Genomic DNA, 25,713 nt, shown 5'->3' with positions numbered 1-25,713 from the left:
CGGTGGGGGCGGGGTGGGGTGAAGGGGAGGAGAAAGGGAAGGTACTGCGCAGGCGTATTGAAAACCCCACCTGCTCTTTTGATTCCTGGCAAACTGCGGAACCTTTGAACCGAGTCCTCGGGCCTCTAGGGGAAGTACACCGGAAGGGACTTGTCAGGACGTTTTTGGAAAGAGGAAAGGAAGGGGAGGAGCAAGGAACCATGGCTGCTCTGGTAGCAGTCTGCAGTGCGCTAGGGAAGAGAAAGTTTACACGTTTCCCAGCGGCTTTTGTCTGCCTCACAAATCCCGGGACTCGTGCAGGTAAAGTCTCCATATCCTAGGCTCTTTTGTAGCATTGCAGCCATTGGTTTAGCTCTAATTAGGTCGTTGGAGCCGTCGCTGTTAGCTAAAGAACGCCGGTGTTTAGGCGATTGTTTCTCCAAAAGAAGTAGGCATCTGTAATGGCCCGTATTTTAATTGACTAGTATTTTAAAGCTGAAGAGGGCGTGAGATGTCGTCCAGTACAGTGTTTTAACGTACGAGGAGCGATTCTCGAAAAGAGGCAGGGACTTGCCCAAGATCTTCAGGTAGACTTGGTAAGGAAGGAGCATTTTCAGAGTCATCTAGCAGCAAATCGCAGATATCCGAGGCCATGTGACACAGGCCACGGGATCTATCACTTCGGCACTTTTATCTGCTTTGTGCTTTTTTTGTAGAGTCTGTTTTCATTTTCCCTTTGGTATGACAGTGCCTTTCAGTTTGCATTAAAATCTGTCTCTACCCACGGGAAATAAATTTCAGGAACAGGTGAGAGGTTGTATGGTTAGTGGTATATATGCCCTTTTCCCAACGCCCCAGAAAGCATATTTATCCTAAGTCTACCACTGCCTCAAACCTAAAAGCCCTTTACTTTGTTAGTAATAATGAATATAAACCTTTTACATTGTGTCCCTTAGTTCATCTTGCCTCAACAGAAACACAGTCTTTCCTTAGCTGCTGAGCTAACAAAAAATACTTTGTTGCTGTTTCTGTTTAATTGCAGTGCTGTGCAGAAGTTGTTCACAATATAAACAGGTAACCAGCAATGAGGACCTGGTAAGAATTTTTTTTTCTTCCTTTTAATAAGGCATTTGCAACTAAGACCAGATTATGTCTTAGCTTTTAAGAGTTCAGCTGAAGGACAAGGCAATTAAGATGATAATCATTAATCTGAGTTTGAAAATTGTAATCTATTGATGAAAGTTAAGTCGCTCAGTTCTGACTCTTTGAGATACCCCATGTACACCAGGCTCCTCCGTCCATGGGATTTTCTAGGCAGGGGTACTGGAGTGGGCTGCTGTTTCCTTCTCCAGGGAAATTTATTGATGAGTGGTCACTTAAGTGAACTTTGAGGTAAGCGAATTCCTAGATTCTTAGCAAGAAGCATGACTTCTGCAACACCATATTTTTCTTTCTAGATACATGCTCTGGGAATTTAAAAAGGTAGTTTTGATGCATGCTGTAATTGCAGAAAGTCCAACAAAGGGGTTGTGCAAAGTTTATCCATACCTTGACTCCCTGTCCTCATTTCAAATTCAATTCTGTTTTTATCTTAGTCATTAAATTTTTATACCAGGACGTTAAATACCATTTCTTCTAAACAGTAGATGTATGTTTTTTATGGATTTCAAGTACTAGCATTGGATTTAGGCAGTATAGCTTTTCTTGCTACATACAAAGACAATTTGATACTAGTTAGACCACATAAAACCCATAGAGAAGGAGTAGTCATCACAGGTGAGCTGAATGCAACTTGCATTAGGAACATTTGAGGAACTGGAAGAAACAAAAGAACTCCTATAGTCCCTTTAAGCATCCATCTTGGTCATCTAATTCATACCATAGTCAAGAGAGTAAGTGAAATCACTAGAGCTTCTCTTTAGGTCCTTAAATTCCACTGAGACTCTCATGAAAGCTAAGGGTTCCTCAGAAAAAGGCACAATGTCCCATTTATTTGAAGTTTTTCGTGCAACTACAGGGGCTGAAGACTTCAAAGCCATTTCTAGATTCAGAATCTGTATACTGGAGACACCTAAAGTGATTTTAGGACGGAGGCTGTGTGATGGAAGCTTTAGAAGCAGTAATGAACAAAGAAAAACCAAAAAGGCTGGCACAAACTTATAAAATAGCCTGGGACTGTTTTAAATTGTTACAAAACAATTTTATACTACTATAAAGTTGTAGAAAAAAAAATAATAAACCTGCGAAGTATTACATAAGCTGTGGAGACATTGGGGCTTCCCAGGTGGTGACAGAGGTAAAGAATCCGCCTGCCAATGCAGGAGACATAAAGAGACGTGGGTTCAATTCCTGGGTTGGGAAGATCCCCTGGAGGAGGAAATGGCAACCCACTCCAGTATTCTTGCTTGGAGAATCCCATGGGCAGAGGAGCCGGACTACAGTCCATGGGTCACAAAGAATTGGACACGATTGAAGTGACTTAGCACACATATGGGGGCATTGTCTTTTTATAACACAAAAATATCAGTGAAACATCTAGAGAAATGTAGGGATGGATCTAGAGATTATACTAGTTTAAGAATTGCATATGTTATCTGTTGTGCTGTCTTAAGTATAAGAATTTTTAGTCACCTACAATCTGGGCAAAGCATTTTTAATCACTTACTGAAGATTTTATTTTTTTCCTCTGATAAACCCTTTTTTCTCCAAAGGTGGTATTTTTCACAGAATCGTCCTCCATCAATTAATCCCTCCTTAGCCAAACTAAAACAAGATATTTGTACAAAATATGTATGAATACACTCAAACCTTTAAATTGGCCTTTTTTAGAAATAACTCTTATTTTTCTTTTCTAAGCCAAGCTGTTGTTATTTTCACAGTAAGAAAGGTACAACTAATCCTTTGGAGAGATTTAAATGTGGTACCCTAAGATTTAAGTTTTATTCAAAGTTAACACAAAACACATTATCAGATTTTTGTTTTCTTCCTTTATGCTAGCCTATTCCAATGGAAAATCCTTATAAGGAGCCTCTGAAAAAATGTATCTTGTGTGAAAAGCGTGTAGATTATAAGAATGTACAGGTGAGATCTGGTTTTACTTCACTGTGATACTTGATTTGGGACTTTTGCTCTTTTAAGAAGCAAGTTGGCTTTTATAATAGGCTTTGTGTAGGGGTGACTGTTTTGGCTTCGTAATTTCAAATCTGGTTATACTTTTATGTATAAGGCAGCTATTTTATGAAAATAGGAACCTCTTGGCTGTCCTTCACTTACTCTTAATCATCTCAGTGTCTCTTGTTTTTTGCTTCGCCCCAAACCTCTAACAGTGGCTCCCTGTGGCAGTGATTCTCAGTCGCTGGAGTTGAGTAGTTAGGGAAAAGCTCCTGTGTTGAAGTTGCTATCTGTACCTCACCACCAGTATCACTATTTTGAATTCATTTTATCTGTTGTCGAGCACTCAGCAGATTAAAAGTGGCAAATTTGAGGAAGAAGATGGTGTTGGAGTTAAGTATACTGATAGTATAAAGTGATAGCTTCTTTGGTGGGAGAAAATCCAAGAAACTGTAAAATGCAAGTATTAGGATTAATAAAACATAAGTAACAGCAAATGGCCTGATATACCTGTACATCTTGAAGACCTCACTATAGTCTGATATTATGGGACTATCATGACAGATGGGATGTTCTATACCTTGTTATAAGCAGCAGTGCTTTAGAAGTTATCTATGGAGAAGTCAAAAAAACAGCTTTAGTACTGAAAGAACATGCTCATTAATCTGTTGTATAGACTTTTTTTGGACACACTGGGGAAAAGATGTTAACTTTCGCAATTACTTTAGTTACTTAAAAAAGATGACCTGTTAATAGAATGAACATAACTCAGTGTTTTTATCCGTATTTTTGAAGTTTGTCTAAAATTTATTAATAAGCCTTTTATAGCTTGAAGGTGACATAAGGTTTGTGTTTTGAAATGTACACAAGGTTGAATACAAGCATATTAACATAAAATTTTTTTCCTTTCCAAATATAACTCAAACCAGCTTTTATCCCAGTTTATTTCTCCATTTACTGGATGCATTTATGGAAGACACATAACAGGTATTTTGTTTTCTATTACAGCAATTTAAATGTAGATAAGCCTACTTCTGTTATTTAAAAAAACGGGCAGATTTTCAAATATTGCCACAAATTACTATTAGACCAAAAACTATGGATACTTTGAGAAAGTCTCTTCTGAGGCTGAAAGGGTAATTATTTTGCATATCTTCTTATACTCAGTTAACTATAGGGTGACAACAGAGAGAACTCGGGCTTTGCTGTTCTGGAATACACTGTAGTCATCCTCAGGCCCTCATTTAAACCAGGGGCCTATTGCCTACAGGCCAGACCGGATCTGCCACTTGCTAAATAGCTTAGTTTCCACAATGTCTGAGCTACAAGAGCAGAATTAATGATGACAGAGATCTCGTGGCCCACAAAGCCCAAGGTACTTATTCTCAGGCTCTATACAGTTTTCCAGCCCTTCTGTAACATAACTGTCAGGCATTTTGAATGTTGGCATTTTTTTTATGAATAAGAAAGTATTTTCTTTTATAGGTCTTTGTGGGAAGAAACAAAAAGAAATCACAAAAGCAATTAAGAGAGCTCAAATATTGGGTAAGAGCATCTGAAAAACTGAATTATGCTAAACAAAATTTTGCTCATTGTCTTTTGTGAAGAACTTTCATTCTTTTTTCACAGGGTTTATGCCAGTTACATACAAGGATCCTGCCTATCTCAAAGACCCTAAAGTTTGTAACATCAAATATAGGGAGTAAATTATATAAAGTTATTACCAATAAACATTTTGCAATAAGTGGTTGTGTGGTGCTAATACTGGCTCAAACTATAAGATTTAATAACCACTGAGTAGAAAAACAGGCTAAATCTTGTCAAACTATAATAAGTTTTTAATTCTTATAGTAATTTGGGATCATGAGTAAAAAGTGTTTCAGGAGTGAGGCTTCCTCTTCATCAGAATGCTCATTAGGTAAATCAGATTATTTAAAAAGTTAATACTTAAAAATAAAATAAAATGTTAATACTTGTCACATTTACATACACATATATTTTAAAATGTTAACACTTGTTACATTTAACGTACACATACATTTAAAAAATTGTTACCGTGGAGTCTTCACTTAAATCTGGCCCCCCAAACAGTTCATACAACACACTACTGACAGTGTGATGTCAAACACAGCAGGGCTGACTTGTACTGGAACTTGACTTTATTCCCAGATTTTTTGTTGTAAACAGGATTGTAGAGTATGGGTGCAGGGCAATGGGATGCTTGTGTAATGTACAAATCCCACAGGACAGGGTGTGGATTTGAAATTGTTAAGGAAGATTTCCTAACAAGCAGGTAAGTAAGCCTGATTGGGACCAGGCGTCTTCTCTCTGCAGATGTCACATGGGGATGGCCAGTGGTGCAGTCTGTCACAGGACCCAACACTCAGCTCTGGACTAGTCTATCATAAACTAGTAGTGTCCTCTAAGTAAGCCGATCCATACGCAATCTGTTCTACATCTCTTACTCCAGTAATACAAACAAATCCCCAAAAGACATAGAATGAGAAAAAAATGTCTTACAAGCATTCTTTTTCTCCTCATTCCCTGAAGGTTGGGACATCAAGCTTATTTTAAAATTAGGGCTCAGACAGAACCCTATTTCCTCTCCTGTCCTGTGCTGCTTAAGTAATCAGTGAAGCAATCCCAACAGCAACTCATGATTTGTACACATCATCCCAGGTACTATGTGGGCTCCATAAGCGCCCCACAGTAACTAATGTCTGTTAACACATAAATAAAAGATGACAGCAAATTCATAGCTAATATTAAAAAAACCATCACTTAGGAAGTCACTGATGGAAGAGCAATGTGTGGGTTCAGCATTTCACCCAGAGAGTAAAACATGAAGGCTTCATGTGATGTGTCTTCATGGGAAATTCTGTTATGGAAAAGACATGCAAAAACCAAACCATGAGAGTGCTCTTAACCAACCTTCACTTAACCAACTCACTGAACAGGGGCTGTACATCCTCCTTAAAAACCACACAGAAGCCCACAACTGTTGAGTTCTGTATTACCAATAATCAGTTATTTTGTTCCCAGATCTTTGTCAGTTCTGTTTTTGTATTGATGAATATAAGCATGAAAAAGACATTACTATTGCAATGAAAACCAAGTAAAGTGCTTTGAGAAGACCTGATTAAAGGCAACTAACTTTAAAAAAAGTCAAATTAGGTGTGGTTAAGACAAATAAGATTGGGAGTGGGAAATGAAAAAACCCTAGTAGCCTTTTGTACTTAGGCTGCTTTGCAAACGTCTTTAAAGAAACTAAAACTGGGGCTTACCTAAGTGATGGGTGTGATTCACATAGGAACTCCAGTAGTGTTAGTTGTTCGGGTGTGTTCGACTTTTTGTGGCCCCATGGACTGTAGAATGCCAGGCTTCTCTGTCTGTGGCATTCTCCAGGCAATACTGGAATGAGTATTCTTCCCTTCAGGGGGTCATCCCAACCCAGGGACTGAACCCAGGTCTCTCGCACTGCAGGCAGATTCTTTACCATCTGAGTCACCAGGGAAGCCCAGGAACTCCAGTATAGTCATAAAAATGTTCCTGGCCCGACAAAAGTTTGAGAAATGAATGTGTGCTTCTGCTTTATGTTAAAATGAAATCTCTGTGATAGACACCATTCATATTTATATGTATCATTTGAGTCCCACTTAATGGGCTTTTTCACCTAACTGAACAAGTGCTGATCCAAACACACTGCATTACCAGGCTTGTTCTGTACTCAAAATTCTGGACTGATTCAATTTAAAGTATTTTATAAAATAAGTGCACTAGAACTTCCCTATGTGTTACTGCAGAGCTGAACACAGTAAAAAAAAAAAAAAAACACAAACCCCACATCCGGCTTTCCCCTTCAGCTGATCAAAAATCTCCTTTTGGCCCAAAAGAATCAGAAGGTAGGAGACTCTGGATATTCACCAGAACCCTTCATTCTCTCAAACTCTTCATCTGTTTCTGGGCTGCTCACTGTGGATGCTTTTTCTTGGTTACTGCTATTGCTGTCTGTTTTAGAGGGTCTGGTCTGTATCTCTCCTAGCCGTGACTTCTTGAACTGCCACCCATCATCCGTGTCTGAGGCTTTCCGCTTGGTCACTGGCAGGGCACCACGAGCTGGACTAGCTTCAGGAAAGTCTGTGTATTCCACCATCAGGGTTAGGTTGTCTACCCCACCAAGAGGGTGGGTGGTAGTACAGTTACTTCCAGAAATGCGCCTATTTTTCAAGGAGATAACACATGAATGAAGAAGTTCACAATCTGGAAAAAAGGTCCGTAAAGCTTGACAAAGCAAAACGTTCTCCTGAGGGTCTTTTTCGACATTCTTCTCTCCTAAACAAGCAAACAAACAGTTCAACATACAGGATCTGTACTACAAAGCTCCTGTATTTATTTGTAAGTAAAGGCAAAAGTACTTTTAAGAATTCTATCAGATTACCTACATTAAGAAAAACAATAACCCCAAATTTGTATGTTACACTATGCTAATAGAAAATTAAAGTTATATTTCTTAATGTCAAGATAGTATAGCTGCAGTTGTACCATGTTCTTTGCTGGGTGGGGTTTTAAGAATATTAATAGAAGTTATTTTTAATCCTCAGGTGGCAAGTTCATCAGCCAGTGCAATCACCTCATCCATAATTCCAATCAGTGAGAATTTTTCTTTAAAGCAAAGAAAGTAGTGATAACGTGAACTTTTTACTTACTTGTTGCTTGCATCTGTGCTTGTTTTCTTTTTTTAATTTCTCCTTTTAATCTATTTACATCATTTAGTAGTTTTTCTACAGCTCTCTCACTGTGTTCTACTTTTTCACATATACTCTGCAAAGTAAAATAAGGGCATAGCTAAACTTTCAAATTGTTACTACAGTCTAGGTTCACAATAATAGAAAATCCTATATCATTATTTCCCTTTAACATTTTATTTTTCAGTTTTCTGAAGGAATAAGTTCCCACTTATACAGTTTTATCATTCAAGTTATTTCCTAGATAATACACAGAAAAAAGATATTTAACTTGCTTTGAAACAAATTATTTTGAGATGCATAGTTACTGCAAACATGTAACATTAAGAAACAATAAATATGAAAAAATAAATTGTTTTACTATTAGAAAATAAAACTGATGATTTTAATTCCTGTAAAGCTATTTATGAAATGCAGAATGGTCTTAAATGTGTCATCAGTTTTTAAGTACTAACACCCTTTGATTCAGTGATTTCATTTTGGGAATATATCTTAAATAAGAAAAATTTATATATGATGATGGATCTCAAAATAGTATCAGATCAAAAATAACTAATTTCCAACTATAGTGGAGTAAGCCTGTTTTCGTGCATACTTTATGGCACTTCTCCACCCAGCGTATTTCTCATGAACTTACGCATCCTGCCCTCAGAGTTCACCAGCAACCTTTCACCAACCCGACCCAAGCAGAAATACTACAACAGCCAACTGGCCAAGTCCTAATCTCTCGAACAGTGGAGATCTAAATGCAGAGGCTATAGGTTAGCTGCTTTCTCGTCAGCCAGTGGGTGAGTAAACAAGATCCGTAGAGACTGAAGGAAACCAGCGTGCAGACACAGGAAGTCCAGATGGCATTCAAGCTCTGGACCAAGGCTCAGTGACCGGCCGTCTTCCTCTCACAGACCTCTCCATTCCCTAAATTAGCCCAAGTTGGTATTTTTAACGCAAGAGCTCTAATATACTGCTCTAAGAAATATACTATTAAAAGGAACTAAAATATTAGAAGTTACTTAATGATACATCAAATAAAAGTCAGGATACAAATTTCTATGTCCCCATCACTGTCCACAGGATAAAAGCATATTTGTTAGGGGAAAGCTGAAGAATGTAGCAAAGTGCAAACAGTTCAGTTACAATGGTAAGACTCTTGACGTTTCTCTATTTTCTAAAGTTTCTGTAATGTTATATTAAAAAAAAGGAGTACAATATTACTAGTGTGTAAAATGTATTAACCCCATTTCTCTTGGTGCGCTGTCCTGAGTGTGGTGGGCACGGAGCATGCTACTCAGATCCCCACCTGCAGGAAGCAGAGCTGACCGATGGCTCCTGCTGCTACCCTTTTAGTTCCACTACTGTGTTCGCGCTTAGGTCACGCTCCCCCCGGGCCTCCCTTAGCCAGTGACTGAGCACAGTGAGGATATGACAGTCTGTTCCTATAGGACACCTTTGCTCAGCCTCTGCATCATCTGGCTGAAGTTTTTCTGGCCATGTAGTCCACAGCTCTTCCTATCCCCCTCACCCTTCTTCCCTGTCTCTCTCAGGTGTCAGACTTAACATGCCAAGTCTCCCCGCCACTCTTGGGCCCTCCGCTTTATTCTTCAGAGGCCTAACAAGCCACTTGCATGTCTGAATTCCCGTGCTGATGTCTACCTCTCAAGGGACCTAAGTGGACACAGTGAGACAACTCAGTACTGTGGCAGACTGTTCTGTTCTCAAATATTTGCTCCCCCTTTTATCCTGTAAAAGGGTCATATATCCCTGCCTACTACCATGGCATCCTCTGGTCAGTAAAATATGAGTGGAGGTGATATGCCAGCTCCGAGCAGAAGTTCTAAGAGCTGCTGTCAATTTCCACCCGTTTTACTGCTCTTTTCCCTGTCACAGAGGAACTTGCCCCACATTAAGGGCTGGACCTCAGAATGAAGATGACATTTAGAAGAGAATGCAGCCAAGACACAATGTGAATGAACTTTTATTTCTGTAGGTCACTGAGGTGGAGGTCTTGTTAATGAAGCTAAACTGATACAAAAACTTATGTCTAGTCAACTATGAAGCTGTCCCAGAGTACATATCCAGTGATCAATGTGATATGAACTCTCTAAGAGATTTAAAATTTTTTTAATTGGAGGATAATTCATTGCTTTACAATGTTGTGTTGGTTTTTGCCATACAACAATGTGAATCAGCCATAAATACATGTATGTCCCTTCTCTCTTGAATCTCCCTCCCACCCCCCCACCCCCATCCTACCCCTCTAGGTTGTCCCAGAGCACCAGATTGAGCTTCCTGTTATATAGCAACTTCCCACTAGCTATCTGTTTTACATAATGGGACTGTCTATTTCAGGGCTAATTTGTCAATTCGCCCTACCCTCTCCTCCCTGCACCCCTCCCCCGCCGTGTACACAAGTCTGTTCTATAAGAGATCTTTAAATGTTTAACTTACCTTTAATTCATCTTGTAAAGAGGTATACATTTCATTTATCTTCTGTACCTCCTTTAAAGATCCATCTTCTTTAAAAAATTCAGAGCTGTAAAAAAAATTACCATTTCTTCCAGGCAAATGTACAGAACTCATTTTAATAATACAATGAAAAAACTTCTATGTAGTTGAGGAATAATGGAAGATTGTTTTTATTGGCTTTGCAGGGATCATAATTTTGTTAACCTGTTTGTATACAGCAAAATCAACCAGGAAACCTAGTTCATCTATCTTCACCTCAGCAAACTTTTTAGCCTCCTAAATACTATTTCCAGGACTCAAAAAGAGAGGTTAAGTGAAAGTAGATAAAGACTCAAGGAGAGGGGTAGAGGAGGGATCTGTCTTGGCAATGCCATCAGTCAGTTATTTCACTAAGTTCAAGCCATCACTGATTGAAAAAGGCAACATTATATATATATACTATATATATAAAAAAGAAAAACAATTCTAAGGCATATTTTATAAAACCCCCGATTGAGATATATAAAACTTTATGTCTTAAAAATCAGTGAAACATGGTATTCAATTTCAATAAGACACTGTTAAGCACTGTGGGAACACAAAAATAAATAAAATCAAGTTCATTAGTCTCATAAAATTTACATTTAGTAAGTACCCTACAGTACCAGTGCTGTCATTCTTGACATTCATTATTCCCTTACTGCTCACAAAACTTACAGTTCCACAGTTGACACTGTGAGTTTTGACTAAAGCCTTATTTTTCTTTATTTAATATCCAGTCTAATTTTTTTGCCTTTATAATGTGAACTGCTATCTTAGAAAATTATTTTATTATTATTATTATTAGCTCCTTAATCTGAGTAAATATGTCACAATATGTAGGCTGTACACTACCACTCCCCTTTCGTATTTGATAAATGGACACATGCTGGAAGGAAAGAGAGAAGTTAAAGGTCTGGTTTACTTGAGTAAACTTCAGGAATGTGGCCATTAGTCAGTTTTCCTTTCATTTTTATTCTCTTTGTAATAAAAAAAATTAACTTCAAAAAATGAATAGGAGTTAAGTTTAGTGGGAAAGCAGTTGCGGAATCTCACCTGTGTGTTTTTACTGCTCGACTGAAACCAGCCGATGCACAGGAACCAGATGAAGTTTTATAACCCAGTTGTTCGGACATGCCCAGATTGGCCACCACTAAAGGTATCCTATGAAAAAGTCTGAAGAAATAATTTTTAAAATATATTTTAAATAAAGTGAAAGGCTAGCATCTAGTTATTAGTATAGACTGCCTTTTCCCTACACAATTTAAAAACAAACTAAAACCCCATTTCTTACTACTTACCCAAGAAAAATGTATTGGGGCAAGTAGTTTTTAAAAATTGTGAGATGTACATAGTGTACAATTATTGTGTGAAAAAATACTTTAATGGCTATTTTAACTGATTACCACATGTGAAAATAAGGTATTACCATTGCAATTCTTCCCATCTTTCGTGAATGATATAATTACTGTTTATTGGTACTCTGAACTTCATTTTCATACTCCATGAAAATGCTGTCTGTATTTCCTGAGGAGAGTCCTATTAACTCATTTTGCTGGATCAACAAGAAACACTGTTTCCTGGCAGAGGCTAAGAGAAAAGCTGCTCAGGTACACAGGCTTCAGTACTACATTACATGCCTTAGCAACCGACACCTAAAGCATGCATATGCTTTCCACCTTATGGCAAGTAACAGCGAATTCTCAGTGTCAGAAACACAAGGCATCATTCCACTGTTGTTTAGTTGCTAAGTCGTGTCCAACTCTTGTGACCCCAGGGACTGTAGCCCACCAGGCTCCTCTGTCCATGGGATTCTCCAGACAAGAATACGGGTGTGGGTTGCCATACTGGACTTCTAATTTCCTTATCTGACCTTCATTTTCCCATCTATAAAGAACCAATGTTAAAACAGATCAAAAAGAATTATTGTGACAATCTAATGCCAATAGATAAAAACAGTAAGCCATAAAAAGTACAATGAAAATACTGAGCACATTTTTCTGTTATCTGAAAAGAGCCAGTAACTGGCCAACATTTACCCTTTCTGAGGTTTATATAAGGCGTGCTCCAGCCGATGAGTAGAGCAGCTTTCTGTTATTATACTTGGTGTTAGTAACAGAAAAACAAGTTCCCGGCTTGAAAGATGCTGCTGTAAGTTTTTGTGAAGCAGTCTCTCTCTAAATGTCATGATCTGGTCTGAATGACGTCGGAATTTGTACCAACCAACCACATCCTGAAAGAAAATAATATATCAGGTGTACACCTTCATGGTTACAATTATTATGTCTTACTGTCACAATTAAGTAGTGAAACTGACAATCTTAAAAATGGCTTTCTTAATATTCAGCAAGATTTGGGGCCTAAATAAACAGAACATACACTTAAGAATATGCTTTAACCTTGTATAGAGTGTGCAAACTGACTTGCAGTTAAATTACTTCCCATTCAGTTACAGGGCTACAATTTTATTCAATATGGATTAAAGGAAAAATTCTTAACTTCCTCTAGTTCTCTGATGGCATTTTCTATCTTAAATCTTAATCTTTAGTCAAAATTTAAAAGAAAATGTCAATGAAAACTAATTAACTTCTGTCTGGATCCTTGGTTTGCTAAGGAAGTAAACTGAAGCCAATAGCTTTTAATTGAAATTTATACAATAGGCATGTTATCACAGACTTCGTTGCAAGATTAAGACCATATGAAAGGGTTTTGTAAATTATGCTAAACAAATGTGTTGTTAGTATCACTAAACCTTTTTCTTCAAACTGGAAAAAATCTCATTTACTGGAAACTTAGTACTAAAAGAAAAACTACCACTTTGGAGATCTCTTGACAGTTTCAGCAACTAATTTTTTAACATTTGCATGTTTAAATTGAGGAAATAAAAATTACTTTATTTTAACAAAAACATTTCTACATTTTTAAAAATTTATTTTTAACTGAAGGATAATTGCTTTATAATATTGTGCTGTTTTCTGCCTCACAGCAACATGACTCAGCCATAGGTATACATACACCCCCTCTCTCTTGAACCTCCCTCCCTCCCGCCTCCCATCCCATCCCACCCCTCTAGGTTGTTACAGAGCCTGGGTATGAGTTTGCTGAGTCATACAGCAAATTCCCATTGGCTATCTATTTTCAATATGGTAGTGTATGTGTCCATGTTATTGTTTCCATTCATCCTACACTCTCTTTCCTCCCCTCACCTCCGTGTCCATAAGTCTGTTCTCTATGTCTGAGTCTCCACTGCTGCCCTGCAAATAGGTTCATCCGTACCATCTTTCTAGATTCCATATATATACATTAATATATGATATTTATTTTTCTCTTTATGACTTACTTCATTCTGTATCACAGGCTCTAGGTTCATCCACCTCATTAAAACTGACTCAAATGCATTCCTTTTTATGGCTGAATAATACTGCACTGTATATATGGACCACAGCTGCTTTATCCATTCATCTGTTGATGGACATCTTGGGTTCCTCCATGTCCGAGCTATTTACAGGTGCATTTTTAAATGCCCAAATGTAACTGGAGGAAAAGCTCAAGCACTTTCAACAAGGGATGCTTTTTGAAAGAAACTTCCTTTACTAAATCTACTTTTATTCTTGACTAAAAGATCAAGACGTTTTAAGGGGAAATAAGTACCAAGAAAAAAATATTGTCTTTGAACAAAAATGTTTTTTGATCATTCAGCAAGTTTTAACTGAACACCAAGCAGGCTGGGGAGGATCCAGGTGAGGTGCTGTATGGGAAACCATCTCTCCAATAGGAGAAACTAACTACAGCCATGGAAAAGGACGGCAGTGGCGTGAGTCCGTAATAAGTGGTGTGGGAAGTGGCGTGGTGGGGGTGGAGAAAAGGGAGACACTAGGTAAGCCAGAACAGCCAGGAGAAGGAGAGAACAAGATGAAGATTCTTCGTGACTAGCTTTGCTTTCAGAGAAACCCCTCTGAATTTCTGGAAAGAACAAGCCGTTCCTCACCTGCTTTATAGAAGACACTGTGAAGACAAATGCTGCTTGAAAGTTCTGTCAAAGTATTACACATTTTCAGGAGCTTAAAATAATACATATAATACAAAAAGAGAAAGGGTAAATCAGGGAATACCTTCTTGACATTTGATAATATTTTCTTCAGTGCCTGCTCATTTACTTCACCGGAAGAATTATAAAAGCTGTAAAAGGCAAAATTAAAGGTATTTGAAATAAACTAAAAATAGGCATGATTTTATCAGCACTTTTAATTTTAGTTACTCTAGCCCAACAACTCAACATTCATAGACTTACTTACCTGTGAGATGAAGTTCTAAAATAAATAGGAGAGAAAGTTCTCAAATGAACAGACTTAAAAGTGGTAGTAATATGTGGTCCATAAGCAATTAAAAAGGAAAAGGAATGGAGAAACTTCAAGGGATAAGTATGGGCACCACATTTTTTTAACCTAAAACAAAACAAACTATCCATTAAATACAGGTATTTGTAAGTTCACATAGCTAGTCACAATTTACATACTAAAACTTTTTTTTACAATAATGACACATACAAAAGAATGTGTAATGAAGCAAAACAAAACAATTTATTCATTGCTAATTCCAAAAGCTACACTTAAATTAAGAGAAGTGCTTTGGGAGTTGGTTGTCTTCTGGGGGAGTTGGGGAGGGGACAGGTATTAGTTTAGTGATCTCTGTTCTGTAGCTGGAATGTTAAATATAGATAGGAAATGTAGGGAGAACTGAGAAGTATTTCTACAACATTCTAAAGCACTGACTTCCAACTTTCTTTCCCCTCCAGGGCTGGCAAATATCTTCCTCCTTTTTAACTTCCATCAAGATCAACAATGATGAGATATCTGTTATGCCAAATTCCTGACAAATACTATTCACTGTAATAGGCTTTTACTGGTAACTCTAGTCTGTACACTGAATAAATTTAGCTACATAAAGTGAAAAAATATATCATAATAGGCAATATGCTTTTTCAACTTATAAAATAGACAAAGTGTTCTACCTCTAAAGGGGAATAGTTCAACTCATTGAACAGACTCTTCATCTCACCTATTCATTCCAACATGAAAAATCTAAATACAAGAGTTTATTCCTGTGTTTTCTCTAGGATGATTCACTTCTGAGCTTCTCAAACTGGGGACAAGGCAACATACCAGTGTACAAGAAAGAGCAGGACAACAGTGTACATCTTCTGTGCAAGCACTAATTTATGTGACGCTTTTGGGAAGGGGGGCATTTTTTTGTAGAAATACATTGTGCAGTAGAATTCATGTTAAACTGCTTAATTTTTTTTTAAGTGATTTTCAGTTTCAGGCTTCAATGGGCTGTTTTCCAGATTTCCCCCAGATTTCTGAGTTAAGAGAATCATTGTATTTCAGTAGCAAGCTTTAAGAAACAACATATCAGAGCAGTGTTGATAAACTTTCGCTGTAAAAGGGCCAGAAAAGTATCTTAGGCTTTGAGGAACAGTCTCTGTTACATATTCGTCCGTCATTTTAACTCTTAAAAAATATATCATTTATGGACGGCCATATTATTTATGGGGCCACAGTTTGCCACCCTGTCTATTAGAACACAAAACTGAGTACGAAGGCTTATCCAGCTCGGGTTCCATGAAGTATGGTACTGAAAGGCTGTTTTTAACATGTGCACCTATGTCATTTAAAACCAGAGAGAAACAGGACAGCATGCTGTGGGATTAGAACTTAAGAAATCCAAATTCCTCTAGTTTTGCCCTACTGCTAACCTGTTAGTTATTCCAGCCCCTGCCCCACAATTCTGTAAACCTAAAAGGCTGAGGCATGGGTTCCTTATCACTGGATCAGACAGCGTCCTCAGCTCTAAGACTATTAAAAGCTGGTCTAATTACGCAAAGTGGTTGCCAGGAGATACTGAATCACTTTTTTCCCCCCTATTCTCCCTCCTTAATCCATTCCTGCCCCAGAGTTCTTCAAGAAAGTACTCTTTATGAATCTCCACGAAGAGTCCCTCGTTCCAAAGGTATTTTCTCATACCCATTGTATATTAGGCAACAGAGAGGAGCTGTGCCCCTTCCCAGTACAGTTCAAGCCACACCAGGCCTCCAGGGGTGGTTCTCACCTTAACTCTGCTCCACCGCAACCCTCACACAACCTCGGAAACGGTGCATACAGTGTGACTCTAAGACATTACCATTTACATAAACCATAAAGCTATTTCACCAAAACCACACCTGATTGTTTTATGGTTATAGTTGCTTACTTTATGGAAGTTCACTGATTTGTGTACTTTTCTATGCATTATAAACCTCAATGAAAAGTTTTTAACAACATCACAGCTTATCAGGGCTAAGAATACTACTACTATCTGTAGGGTTAAGAGTGTAGGTTTCCACCCTTGAAAAACAACAGGAAGCAGGCTAGATAAAGAACCTAACCAGTTAATAGACAAAAGGTAACATTAAAAAAACAGAAGTGAGGAAACAGATGATAAAATAAACTGGAATAAAAAGGTAGGAAAAAAGGGCTGCTGTTGATGCATGAGAAGTGTCACTGAGTTTACAGTATGTGATGAGGTGATGGGTGGGAGAAGGAAAAGCAATCCTCAAGGTAAACTGGTACCTGGGAGAGGCAGTGAGGACCAGCTGAAGGAAGCAGGTAAACACAGAGAAAGAACTATTAGACAGGGCTGAAATGAAGAGGTGCATTTTCAGGTATTTAAAAAGTCTTTATTTTAATCTGTACCACCATGTATAACTTGTAACTAAGATACTTTGTTAGTTTTGAAGATTCACTTGCAGATAATAATTCTCACAATGGATCTCTCACTTGCCCTTACTACTCACCTAAAAAGCTGATAGCATGAAATGTATTTCTGAATGTCTGGGGAAAAAAAAAAGAATGTTTAGTTATGATTACATTAATGATCACTTGAATAACATTTATCAAGCATTTCATGCCAGGATTTATATTACTGTTATCTCATTTAATCCTGACAACAAACCCACGTGATAGATGTTATTATTCCTTCCATTTTAAAGACGAAGCAACAGGCAGAGAGATTTCAACCCAGAGGCTCACTCGTGACTAGAATGCTATATTCTTTCTAACTAGGTTTAACAATGGCTACACAAAAGACAAGGTCACAGTTGCTATTTTCACTGAGTTCTGAAACAGTTATGCTCCAATTTTACCCAACTGATAAAAGTAGCTGTTCAAGGAATTATCTGTTATTCCAACTGGTTGTTTCATAAAGGATTTGTCAGTGTTAATTGTAGACTAGAGAAAAAATGTTCAACATCTCTAAAGAGGTGAGTCTTATTCTCCTGTCTATAGAAATACTACATCTAAATACATATAAATTCTGATAGTTGCAGATGCTGTGCAAACATTAGATTCTATCATATGAGACATCATTACAGATCGCATATGAAGCAATTCATAAAGAGGTATGAAGATGAACATGGTGTTTCCTCTATCATTCCAAACCTTCAGGTCCCTTAAGATTCAGGAGGGAACAGTGAAAAGAGCAAAAGACTCACATATAATCACACAGAAAGTCATCAAGACAATACAAGCTCTTCCAGGCACCCCATCTTTCTGTGTTTGTCAGAGAGCATTATTAACAGGATCACTGTAACAGTCATCACCGACCTCACACAGTTCCTATGACATTTCTCTCCTCAGGGAGATACTAGCCAGACTACCTGAAATTTCCTTAGTCACTTAAATCAAAGACATCAGTCTGATTATGGAGAATTTGTGAGTCTTCATCTATATGAGAAAACCCAACACCAAACTGCTGTAGAAGAATTTTTCAAGTAAATATCTGTAGGTTGTACTTTTTTCACTTATCAAACTGGGCTTCCCTGATGGCTCAGAGGTTAAAGCATCTGCCTGCAGTGCAGGAGACCCAGTTCGACCCCTGGGTCGGGAAGATCCCCTGGAGAAGGAAATGGCAACCCACTCCAGTCTTCCTGCCTGGAGAATCCCATGGACGGAGGAGCCTGGTGGGCTACATTAGTCCATGGGATCACAAAGAGTCGGATGTGACTTCACTTTATTTTCTTTCAACAGTGATAAGGCCTGACCTCTGAGCTTCCCTGGCGGCTCAGACGGTACAGAATTTGCCTGCAGTGCAGGAGACCTCGGTTCGATCGCCGGGTCATGAAGATCCCCTGGAGAACGGAATGGCAACCCACTCCAGTATTCTTGCCTGGGAAATCCCATGGACAGAGGAGTCTGGAGGTCGCAAAGAGTCGGACAGGGCTGAGTAACTAGCACTCCAGTTATTTAACCAATAAATTTTTTTAGTTCTTATCTTCCAAATTTTCTGCAGTTTACGTTTTACTCCAACCTGTTTTACCTTTTCTCTCTTGGTCTTGCTTATTCGTTCCTTCTTTTGCTGGACCATCTTCCTGCCACTTACGTGTATGCAGGAACTATGTTTCATCCTTGTCTCCTGACAAGGAGAATCTTGTCATCTTAATCTACTTCCTGTGTCTCACACTGTTTCTTGCTTTAGGGTATAGCCATAACTTTAAGAAATGAGTGCAATATATTGTTCTAAAATTTGCCTTTAAAAATTCTGATCTATTCCTTAACAACTTAAAAGTAACTTATGCTGATCCCTTTCAGCATAAACTATCAAAATAGGAGACACAGAAATAAGTGACTCACCAATTGTATAAATAACTTCAACATCATCCATCTGGGAATCAGTTATGCTGTTCTTGGCTTCACCTTTCACTTCCCCAAGGAGAAAACCTTCCTAGGATAAGAATAAGCAGTATATGGAATACACCAATAGGATTACCATTCAGTCACTTAATTAACCGTTATTTCCCGAGACTTTTACAACATGTGCAAGTGTGTGCTACCAACTGGGGTATGCTCAAAAGACCAGGTGCACTCCAGTTTACATGGGACACATGACCAGTTTTAAAAACATGGATGAAAGTAAAGTGCAGTCGCTCAGTCATGTCTGACTCTTTGAGACCCCATGGACTGTAGCCCACCAGGCTCCTCAGTCCATGGAATTTTCCAGGCAAGAGTACTGGAGTGGGTTACCATTCCCTTCTCCAGGGGATTTTCCCAACCCAGGGATGGAACCCAGGTCTCCTGCACTGCAGGCAGACAGACGCTTTGCCGTCTGAGCCGCCAGGGAAGCCCAAAACATGGTTAGAAGAGACTAAATACCACTGTGACTTTAGCACTCTAGGAAGCACAAAAGGCTTAAAGCCAGAAATGAACGCACAATGTTTGAGGAAGGAAGAGCAGCAGTTAGCCTTAGAAAAGAAGACTCCCATTTGTAAGTGAAAGTCGCTCAGTTGTGTCCTGACCAGTTGCGTCTGACTTTGCGATCCCATGGACTGTAGCCCACCAGGCTCCTCTGTCTGAATTCTTCCGTCCAGGATACTGAAGTGGGTAGCTGTTCCCTTCTCCAGGAGATCTTCCCAACCCAAGGATCAAACCTAGATCTCCCACATTGCAGGTGGATTCTTTACCAGCTGAGCCACCAGGGAAGCTACATTTGTAAGGAAAGTTTACAGAGTCTGTCTGCCAATACCAGAGACACGGGTTCGATCCCTGGGTTGGGAAGATTCCCTGGAGAAGGAAAATGGCAACTGGCTCCAGTATTCTTGCCTGGGAAATCCCATGGACAGAGGAGCCTGGCAGGGTACAGTCCATGGGGTCACAAGAGTTGGACACAACTTATCGACTGACCCACCACCCATCTGTAAGAAAATCATAGGTAGAAAGAACAGTGCCAATAATTGACCATCCCAAATGACTAGCCCGACCATCAATGGCACGGGCTTCTGAGAGTCAGTGATGGCTTCTGTGCTATGAAATGACACAAGATGGGCTTTTTAGATTAAGAACTGTGCTCATTATTAATGATCTGGAAATCAATATCAGAGTCTGCTTTATAAAAGAGGAGCTTGGTTCTTTTTAAGATGTAGGCATCTTGCCACAACAGCAGTGACTTCTGTGAATTTCAAAGAATTCAATTATTTCTCTTGGTACACTTAGAGACCCAATGTGCTTGACAATGAATTTTTAATCTTTATAATTAGTTAAGACTACTTTTAAAAATTCATTAAAAGAAGAACACAAAGCAATGTTTCCACAATGTGAGTCTTCATTAGAATCAAAGGGGAACAGTCCAGAACTCTATAGTGTTCCAGACAAACCCCTGGAAAAGAGACAACAGAAGACAGTACAACTACCTGGAAAACCACCTTTTTAAAGGCTTTAGGAGAAAGATCTGAGACGCAAAGGCCTAACAGTATGGTACTTTGCAAGTGCTAATCCTTTAAGCTACATAGGATTAAACCCATTCTGTTTATATTTACACTAAGATATTCGAAGATAATTTCCACAACCACAGGCATTTTAAATCATCATATATTTGCTCTATGCTAGGTGTTAAGCTACAATGTAATTTACATTTGCATACACAAAAGCTATCAATTCCAACCTTATTAGGACTGCGCCAAAATACTATTTCGGAAAAGACAAGCCTTTATTACAAAATGAAAGGCACAACATTTAGCAGAAATCATGAGGTTTGGTACAGATATTCCCTAAACCCTCTTAGCAAGTTACTGGGTTTGGTACAGATATTCCCTACACCCTCTTAGCAAGTTACTAAGCACTTCCTTTCTTTGGCTCAGACGGCCAAGAACCTGCCTACAATGCAGGAGGCCTAGGTTTGATTCCTGGGTTTAGGAAGATTCCCCTGGAGAAAGCAATGGCAATCCAATATTCTTGCCTGGAGAACACCAAGGACAGAGGAGCCTGAGAAGCTATACAGCCCATAGGGTCGCAAAAAGTCGGACACGACTGAACGACTAACACAAAGCACGTACTCTCTCTGACACTACTTCTCGGGCTCAAAGTTTTACAGTGGTTTTTAGTTTCATAAATATAAAAGTTTTTAAAATAGGCTCTTTAAAAAAAACAAAAACTACTTCATTACTTAACTTTATCTAGAGGTTCGGAACCTAGGCAAAAGTGTGAAATCAGCATTTAAATATTTCATATTGGAGGCTATACTTAAATGTTTATAAGCGAAAGCTGAGGCCATAGCTTAATAAATTTGACAACAATGCAAACAAAAGTCAGATACCCGATATACATCTTTTCCGCGTACTAAGACTGACGCCAAAATAGCCACCAGTGGCATCATCCATCTTTCCTTTACGAGCCATCCATTTCAGCAAACGTGCCCAACTGCGGCTCCGCAAGGGAAACACCGAGTTGTATGCGAAAACCACGGTCGGGAGCGAGGAGCAAGTTAACTCGCAACGTTCCCAGCCGCGGCGGGAACGCTGTGTGAACTTTCTATTCCTTCACGACCGCGTTCGACCAGAAAAGGGGGACCGCCGAGAGACACGGCGGCGTGCGAAGCACGGGAACGCAAACACTGGTTCCAAGAGGGGAGCTAAACCTGGAGAAAGCACCTCTAGGACCGCCCGGGAGCGAGAGAAGGCAGCGCCGACGGCAGAGAGCCTGGGCGGCGGCGGCGGGGAAGCCCACGGGCCGCCCCGAGCAGCAGCGGCCCGGAGGTCGCCCAAGCGCGGGGGCTGGCGGGGGGGAGTGGTGGGCTTCCGAGGCGACGCCGCATCCCGCCCCCGCCCTCGGCTCACCGTGTCCGAGTCGGTGTTGAGGTGCTGGAAGGCGAGCGCGCCGAGCACAAATCCAGAGAGCACCGCCGACGTGCTCTCGCCCTCCATGCTTCCGTCGCCGCCGCGCGACTCCAGGGGGCGTGGTGTGGGCGGGGCCAAGTGAGGAGGCGGAGTCGCCCGACGAGGCGGGCTTGCGCCTGCGCAGTGGCTACGGCGCGCTGCGCGGGCCGGCGGGCAAGGTTTGGGCGCCCTCTGGTGGGGTGCCGCGGCGAAGAGGTTGTAACTAGTGCTCAGGTCTGTCTTTCTGGGTGTTGGGCAACTGCTCTGCCCAGGGCCAGGAATAGCGAGCGCCTTAGCAGCTAACTGCTTCTGAGGGGACCTGGCATAGATGCGAAAGTATGGAAAATGAAAACAGCTGACAGAATAGAAGCATTGCCTAGTGGCATAATATCACAATGGAAATGCCACGTTTGGCGTTTTCACACTGTCAGATGCTGCGCTTTACCATTTGAAACTTCTAGAATACTAATGACAATGTCAGAGAATGTTTCTTCTAGAACTCTCTAGTGATGTTTCATCTCGTAGAATGAGGGAGGGGGATGGATTTCTTTGAGTGTTTGCTTTTAGAAAATTGAGAACTCAATTCAAAGAATATACAGACTGTTTAACCTTGTTCTGACAAGTTAATGATAGTTATAGACATGCTGATGATCATTTGATAAGGGTGCTGCAGAAACCAGTAATCGAGAAACCAAGCCCCAGAGTCAAGAGAGTTGGAGAAAGGTTTATTACGCCAGCGGGCCCAGAGGAGTTAACACTCCAAGCTCTGAGCCCAGAACAAAGGGGTTACAGAGTTTTTATGCACAAACTATAGTGGGCAACACTAGCTGCTAATAGGCTGGTTTAAACTAAGGGGTTTTGCACACACTGGAACAGTGGTCAGGATGGGGAGGGGGATGCCTGACCTTTACATGGACAGGCATGATTAAGCAGGTTTGCAGGGGCTGGACAATTGCAAAGAGCAGGACAAGGATGACCGAGATAAGCTCCAGTTCCTAATATTTTAAGTCCCCACTTTCTGAGACTGTGTGACCTATGTGATCCAGACTTTGCAAGGAGCAAGCTGAGTTACAGAGGAAGATTGAGCAGGAGATTATGTAAAATTTTAACTTGTCATCTTCAAGGGGAATAGGAAGATTATGAATTAACAATTTTCCACATATGATATATAAAGCTATGGTTTTTAAATGAAAGCTAGCTGTATATCAGACTACTGAATTAAATTAATATTGCTTGTTTCTGGGTTTTGTTGTGTAGCAGCCATATTTGACTAACATACTGAAGACATGCATAGCATTAAAAGTTATGTTTTTTGTCTAAAATTAAGTTTCTTGCTGTCGTTTCAGCAAAGTCACTGTTAATACAAAAAGATTTTCACTTAAGTTGTGTTTTATAGGTAGTAATGATCTAAAGGATTAAAAACTTTTTTTTAAAGTTTGTCCAAGACAATAAAAGTAAACCCTCACATATAAGAGCGAATGATTTTTGACATGGTTGCCAAGACAATTCATTGGGGAAGGACAGGCTTTTCAATAAATGCAAAAGAATGTAATTAAACCCTTACTTTATGCCATATACAATGATTAGCTCAAAAGGAATGAAATACCTAAATGAAAGACCTAAAACTAGCATTCTTAGAAGAAAACATGGGGGGAATCTTCATGACAGTGGATTTGGCCATGATTTTTTTGTGTGTAACACCAAAGGGAAAAAAAAGATGAATTTTATTTACTTCATCAAATTAAAAACTTCTGTCCATCAAACGACACTATCAGGAGAGTGAAAAGGCAACCTACAGAATAGGAGATGTATTTGTGAATCATGTATCTGACAAGGGATTAATATCCAGAATATATATATAAAGAATATATGCAATATATATTGAATATATATTCAATGACAGCAGAAAAAAAATTAGCGAAGGACTTGAGTAGACTTTTCTGTAAAGAAGATGCACAGATTTCTCAGGTGGTGCTAGTGGTAAAGAATCCACCTGCCAATGCAAGAGACGCAGGAGACCTGGTTTGATCCCTGGGTCAGGAATCCTTGGAGTAGGTAAAGGCAACCCACTCCAGTATTCTTGCCTGGAAAAATTCCATGGACAGAGCAGCCTGGTGGGCTACAGTCCATGGGGTTGCAAAGAGTTGGACACGACTGAGTGACTGAGCATGCACTCAACAAGTACATGAAAAAATACTTAACATCACTAGTCATTCAGTTCAGTTCAGTCGCTCAGTCGTGTCTGACTCTTTGCGACCCCATGAATTGCAGCACGCCAGGCTTCCCTGTCCATCACCAACTCCTGGAGTTAGTCATTAGGGTAATGCAAATCAAAACCATAATGGCCCACTGTATAGCATTCTGTACTAACTTAAAAGGGAAATGAAGCTGAAAAAGAATTGATACTTGTATATGTATAACTGATTCACTTTGTTGTATACTTAAAACTAACACAACATTGTGAATCAACTATACTCCAATATAAAATAAAAATTAAAAAACAAAAATGGTGGCACAATGGCTATGAATCCGCTTGCCAGTGCAGGATTCGATCCCTGGTTCAGGAAGATTCACACACAAGGAGCACCTAAGCCCATGTGCCTTAACTACTGACCTGAGCGCTGCAACTATTGAAGCCCGTGAGACAAACCAGCGCAATAAGCCCAAGCACCACAATAAAGAGTAGCCTTCGCTCATCACAACTAGAGAAAGCCAGAGCAAAAAGCAGCGAAGACCCAGAACAGCCAAAAATAAATAAATAAAATAATATCTTTTAAAAAATGCGAAAAACTTTAATGACAGACCACATCATACTCATTAGGATAGCAATGGTATAGTTAAAAAAATACATTTGATCTTTGTTCCTGCATCCAAGAACAGAGTTCCTAAAACCCTTGTCGTCTCTAGCATGATAGTAGTGTCTTCTGTATGCTAACGTGATTGTTGGGGAATGAGAGTGGTGGGCTAGATAGCTTTAAGGATGGGAGCTAGTTTCCAGAAAGAGGAAGCCTTGATTAGAGGATTGGAACTTTTAGTCGCACTCCTGACTTGTTCTCTGGAGAAGGGAATGGCAACCCACTCCAGTAGTCTTGCCTGGAGAATTCCAAAAGCAGAGGAGCCTGGTGGGCTACAGTCCATGGGGTCAAAGAGAGTTGGACATGACTGAGTGACTAACACTGAATTCTTAAGTGAGAGGGGCTGGAGATTGAGTTTACATCACTAATAGGGGATGATTTAATCAACTGTGCCTAAGTAAAGAAACTACCGTTAAAACTAAAGAATGGGGCTCCAGGTTAAAGACTTGAATGTCAGGCCTAAAACAATTAAACTCATAGGAGAAAACATAAGCAGTGCATTCTTTGACATCTGTCTCAGCAATACCTTTCTAGATACTTTTCCTCAGGCAAGAGAAACAAAAGCCAAATTAAACAAATGGGCTCCCTCATCCCCAAACTGTTTTACCCACTCCTGTGCATTAGATTTTGGAGCTTGAGCCTAAGAAAGGATCCTGTTTTGTCAAATTTTCATGTCGATTTGTCTGCCTGACTATTGATTGCCCCAGGCCATGCTAGGTCAGGGTTCTCATTTCAATTCTTTGCTTTCCAGCTTTTAAAAAGTTCTTCCAAACTGGGCTAAATAGAGCAGACTTGTTGGGGGCATTTTAAGGTTTCGGGACCATCGTGGTCCACGTGGTCCACCCAAGCTCTGATAGTGTTC

The 25,713-nt window shown here is 39.6% G+C and overlaps 2 protein-coding genes across 15 annotated transcripts; one reads left to right on the top strand and one right to left on the bottom strand.

Annotated features, from left to right (window-relative positions):
* The first annotated feature begins 48 nt into the window (after nt 1-48).
* MRPS18C (mitochondrial ribosomal protein S18C) lies at nt 49-15,602 on the top strand. Of its 11 annotated transcripts, none has more exons than XM_020892886.2 (6): nt 49-300; nt 1,022-1,074; nt 2,977-3,060; nt 4,020-4,077; nt 4,576-4,635; nt 15,433-15,447. In XM_020892886.2, the coding sequence occupies exons 1-6, from the start codon at nt 201-203 to the stop codon at nt 15,435-15,437; spliced, it is 360 nt and encodes a 119-aa protein (XP_020748545.1). In that variant the 5' UTR covers nt 49-200; the 3' UTR covers nt 15,438-15,447. The 11 variants fall into 11 exon arrangements, with proteins under 11 accessions (XP_020748545.1, XP_070314309.1, XP_070314311.1 ...); XM_070458208.1 differs by lacking the exon at nt 15,433-15,447 and adding an exon at nt 8,488-14,997; XM_020892884.2 differs by lacking the exon at nt 15,433-15,447 and adding an exon at nt 4,720-4,837 and having other exon boundaries at nt 76-300.
* On the bottom strand, nt 5,064-22,080 carry ABRAXAS1 (abraxas 1, BRCA1 A complex subunit). 4 transcript variants are annotated; one of them, XM_070458204.1, is made up of 10 exons: nt 21,958-22,080; nt 18,983-19,073; nt 17,149-17,185; nt 14,612-14,761; nt 14,429-14,495; nt 12,356-12,549; nt 11,373-11,492; nt 10,281-10,365; nt 7,797-7,911; nt 5,064-7,422 (listed from the first exon to the last, which is right to left on the bottom strand). In XM_070458204.1, the coding sequence occupies exons 1-10, from the start codon at nt 22,042-22,044 to the stop codon at nt 6,986-6,988; spliced, it is 1,383 nt and encodes a 460-aa protein (XP_070314305.1). In that variant the 5' UTR covers nt 22,045-22,080; the 3' UTR covers nt 5,064-6,985. The 4 variants fall into 4 exon arrangements, with proteins under 4 accessions (XP_070314305.1, XP_070314306.1, XP_020748535.2 ...); XM_070458205.1 differs by having other exon boundaries at nt 18,983-19,069; nt 21,958-22,039; XM_020892876.2 differs by lacking the exon at nt 14,612-14,761.
* Nucleotides 22,081-25,713: the final 3,633 nt, after the last annotated feature.

This window comes from Odocoileus virginianus, chromosome 29 (assembly GCF_023699985.2).
Source record: "Odocoileus virginianus isolate 20LAN1187 ecotype Illinois chromosome 29, Ovbor_1.2, whole genome shotgun sequence".
Classification (NCBI taxonomy): Eukaryota; Metazoa; Chordata; class Mammalia; order Artiodactyla; family Cervidae; genus Odocoileus; species Odocoileus virginianus.
Note: the sequence above shows the minus strand (reverse complement) of the source record. Positions and strands in the feature narration are given on the sequence as shown.

Excerpts from the sequence above, each read along its gene's own strand:
- MRPS18C (XM_070458207.1), top strand. The coding sequence starts at position 201 with ATGGCTGCTCTGGTAGCAGTCTGCAGTGCGCTAGGGAAGAGAAAGTTT. Across the intron at positions 1,075-2,976 it reads TAACCAGCAATGAGGACCTG|CCTATTCCAATGGAAAATCC; the intron begins GTAAGAATTTTT and ends CCTTTATGCTAG. Across the intron at positions 3,061-4,575 it reads TAGATTATAAGAATGTACAG|GTCTTTGTGGGAAGAAACAA; the intron begins GTGAGATCTGGT and ends TTTCTTTTATAG.
- ABRAXAS1 (XM_070458204.1), bottom strand. The coding sequence starts at position 22,044 with ATGGAGGGCGAGAGCACGTCGGCGGTGCTCTCTGGATTTGTGCTCGGC. Across the intron at positions 17,186-18,982 it reads TGAAGTTATTTATACAATTG|ACATTCAGAAATACATTTCA; the intron begins GTGAGTCACTTA and ends TTTTTTCCCCAG. Across the intron at positions 11,493-12,355 it reads TTATATAAACCTCAGAAAGG|ACTTTTTCATAGGATACCTT; the intron begins GTAAATGTTGGC and ends TTATTTCTTCAG.